General features: G+C 55.2%; 1 protein-coding gene across 1 annotated transcript; it reads left to right on the top strand.

The window, feature by feature from the left end:
- On the top strand, positions 760-3,080 carry LOC8078789 (gibberellin 3-beta-dioxygenase 2-2). Its single transcript, XM_002455037.2, has 2 exons — positions 760-1,469; positions 1,828-3,080. Exons 1-2 carry the CDS (start codon positions 982-984, stop codon positions 2,507-2,509), a joined length of 1,170 nt encoding a protein of 389 aa, XP_002455082.1. The 5' UTR covers positions 760-981; the 3' UTR covers positions 2,510-3,080.

The following is a 3,478-nucleotide window of genomic DNA, read 5'->3' on the forward strand; positions in this document are numbered from 1 at the left end:
TACGTGAAAGATTCCGTGGTGCAAGATACGACAACACCCTCGAAACTGGTCCTTAATTAAGCTGATGATGGATGGCAATAATCGTGTTCGCTTTCCATGTGTGCGTATTAATTGGGGTGCCAGTGCCGCGCCACTAGCTGGCCTGGCCTCCCTCCTCCTCACAGCCCAATGCAAGGAGAGAGAGAGAGAGAGAGGCCGGAGGAGCAGTACGTACGAGCTAGATTTGTCACTTGTGTCGCGGCAGCAGCAGCTGGGTGGCCTTTCGTGCTCCACATCGCTCCAAATTAAGGCATACACCTAAAAATCTAAAATTTTACAAGATTTTATATCACATCAAATTTACGGCACATACATGAAACAGTAAATATAGATAAAAAATAATTAATTGCACGGTTTATCTGTAAATCATGAGATAAAACTTTTAAGACTAGTTGCTTCATGATTAGATAATGTTTGTCAAATAAAAACGAAAATGCTACAGTGTCAAAATCCAAAAAAAAAAAGATCTAAAAGGTCTAACCCCCTCACCGTCTCTTTCACCACATTTCCTCCTCTCATCCACTGAATTTCCAAAAAGGCCATCGCCTCATCAATGAATTTCATCTCACTTCAATTGCGCATCATCCTCTCTCTCTCTCTGTCTCAAGTGCATCATCGTCTCTCTCTAGCTAGTCATCCAGCTCTTTGTTTTTGTGTTCTTCTCTCTCCTGATGGGTCGGACCGGCCGGACGGATCCACTACGCTCCAAAACTTCTCCCCTATAAATACCACGCCATGTACTTCTCTGCTTCTACACTTCTCCAGCTTCTCTCATGCCATACCACTAGTGCAAGGTCCTAGATTTACACTTGGTGCTACAGCTTCTTCCTCCCTCCCTCCCCTCTCTAGGCAGCTAGCACGCAGCGCAGCACACGAAACATCTATTGACCGGCCGCCTCCGCCGGGGATCCATAATTACTATACTACCAATCGGCCAGCGTCATGCCGACGCCGTCGCACCTCGCGAACCCGCGCTACTTCGACTTCCGTGCGGCGCGGCGGGTGCCGGAGACGCACGCCTGGCCGGGGCTGCACGACCACCCCGTCGTGGACGGCGGCGCGCCGGGGCCAGACGCCGTCCCCGTGGTGGACCTCGCGGGGGCGGCGGACGAGCCGAGAGCCGCGGTGGTGGCCCAAGTGGCGCGCGCCGCCGAGCAATGGGGCGCGTTCCTGCTCACGGGGCACGGCGTCCCCGCGGAGCTGCTGGCGCGCGTCGAGGACCGGATCGCCACCATGTTCGCGCTGCCAGCGGACGACAAGATGCGCGCCGTGCGCGGGCCTGGCGACGCCTGCGGCTACGGCTCCCCGCCCATCTCCTCCTTCTTCTCCAAGTGCATGTGGTCGGAGGGATACACCTTCTCGCCGGCCAACCTCCGCGCCGACCTCCGCAAGCTCTGGCCTAAGGCCGGCGACGACTACACCAGCTTCTGGTACGTGCACCCGCCGGCCGCGCGCCGCCACACACCGTACCCACACACGTGCGCGCTCGCGCCTAGCTACTAGTAGCTGCTTTGCTTTGCTTACCTTTGATTCTCGCCTTTGCCATGCATATGCATGATGCACGTACAGGTACTGCAGGTACAACATGTCACACGCACGCACGCACGCACAACCCATAGTCCGATACGATACATCATCGATCGACGTGTCGTCACCGTCTAAGGCCATGCATGCATGCAAGCACACGCCTAGACCTTTTTAGCATGCTGGCTGACGAGGAGTATACTAGCTAATAAGCTACTTGTCACTGCGCGTCTTGCTTAATTACACTAGTGCATATTTCTACAGTGATGTGATGGAGGAGTTCCACAAGCACATGCGTGCCCTCGCGGACAAGCTGCTGGAGCTGTTCCTCATGGCGCTGGGGCTCACCGACGAGCAGGTCGGCGGCGTGGAGGCGGAGCGGAGGATCGCCGAGACGATGACCGCCACCATGCACCTCAACTGGTACCCTCGGTGCCCGGACCCGCGCCGCGCGCTGGGGCTGATCGCGCACACCGACTCGGGCTTCTTCACCTTCGTGCTGCAGAGCCTCGTCCCGGGGCTGCAGCTCTTCCGCCACGCCCCGGACCGGTGGGTGGCGGTGCCGGCGGTACCGGGCGCCTTCGTCGTCAACGTGGGCGACCTCTTCCACATCCTCACCAACGGCCGGTTCCACAGCGTGTACCACCGCGCCGTCGTGAACCGGGACCTCGACAGGATATCTCTCGGCTACTTCCTCGGCCCGCCGCCGCACGCCAAGGTGGCGCCGCTAAGGGAGGCCGTGCCGCCCGGCCGCACCCCCGCGTACCGCGCCGTCACGTGGCCCGAGTACATGGGCGTCCGCAAGAAGGCCTTCACCACCGGCGCATCCGCGCTCAAGATGGTCGCCCTCGCCGCCGCCGCCGCCGCCGCCGACCTCGACGATGACGCCGGTGCTGGCGCCGCCGCCGAACCTGTCGTCCATCAGCAGCTACTCGTCTCGTCGTAGCCGATCGATCGCCGGATCGGTCGAGACTGATGATGATGATGCATATATACTCGTCGATGGAGTAGACAGACTAATCAAGCAACCCTGAAACTATGAATGCATGCGTGCGCTTCGTGCTTGCTTGCGCATGCAGCTAGCAGGCTTCATTCCGTTCCGCAGCTGCTCTGCTCCAACCTGCTCTGCTGGATTGATGTATATGGTAGAAGAATTAAGAGATCGATGGATGACGGAGGAAGAAGAAGACGAAGACGACGATGAGGAAAAGGACACGCTGTACGTAGCTGGTTCTTCTAGTCTAGTTTACAGCAGGCCGGGCGGCCGGCTGCTGCTTCCAATCGAGTTTGTCGTTACTGACGATTGTTAGTGGATCGATTAACTAATCTGGAATTCTGGATTATTAATATAATGCATGTGGTTTGGCATCTGGCGTAAAGCAGGTAATGGTACCTAGCCAGTAGCCAGTAGCCAGGCTGGTCAATGATAGGTCTATACCCTGATCCTGTACTGTTGTTTCTTTCGGTCTTTCTGAGAGAGAAAAAAAACGAATATATGGCGTACTCAATTCATCAAATGAGACGATGGGTGATGCAATGCCAAGAGGGCTGCAGAGGACACACGTAAATATAAATAAATATTTATGTATATACAGTAAATGTATAGTATCTCTTCTAGTTCTAGGTCATGGATGATGTGCAGTGTAGCTGTAGCTAGGACTGTAGAGGACACATCTGGCTCGTACCGACGTACACGGTCCTCAGAGCGATAGCCAAAGAGGAAGAGACACGGGCTCATATGTCTTCTGCAGTCTGCGCTACTACGTACTGCATGCGTGCTTTGTTACCTTGCCTGCTTGCTTCCAACAAAGTTGCATCATGCTCATGCATGGAATGGAACAAACCATGCTGCTTCAAACAAGTTACTGCGAGAATTAATCTTTACCTGCTCCAGTAAATTTTCATCCTACGTACT

Source organism: Sorghum bicolor, chromosome 3, assembly GCF_000003195.3.
Source record: "Sorghum bicolor cultivar BTx623 chromosome 3, Sorghum_bicolor_NCBIv3, whole genome shotgun sequence".
Lineage (NCBI taxonomy): Eukaryota > Viridiplantae > Streptophyta > Magnoliopsida > Poales > Poaceae > Sorghum > Sorghum bicolor.

What these genes read in the sequence shown, in the direction of transcription:
- LOC8078789 (XM_002455037.2), top strand. Translation starts at nt 982, where the DNA reads ATGCCGACGCCGTCGCACCTCGCGAACCCGCGCTACTTCGACTTCCGT. An exon ending in GACGACTACACCAGCTTCTG is followed by an intron (nt 1,470 to 1,827) that starts GTACGTGCACCC and finishes ATATTTCTACAG; the next exon opens with TGATGTGATGGAGGAGTTCC.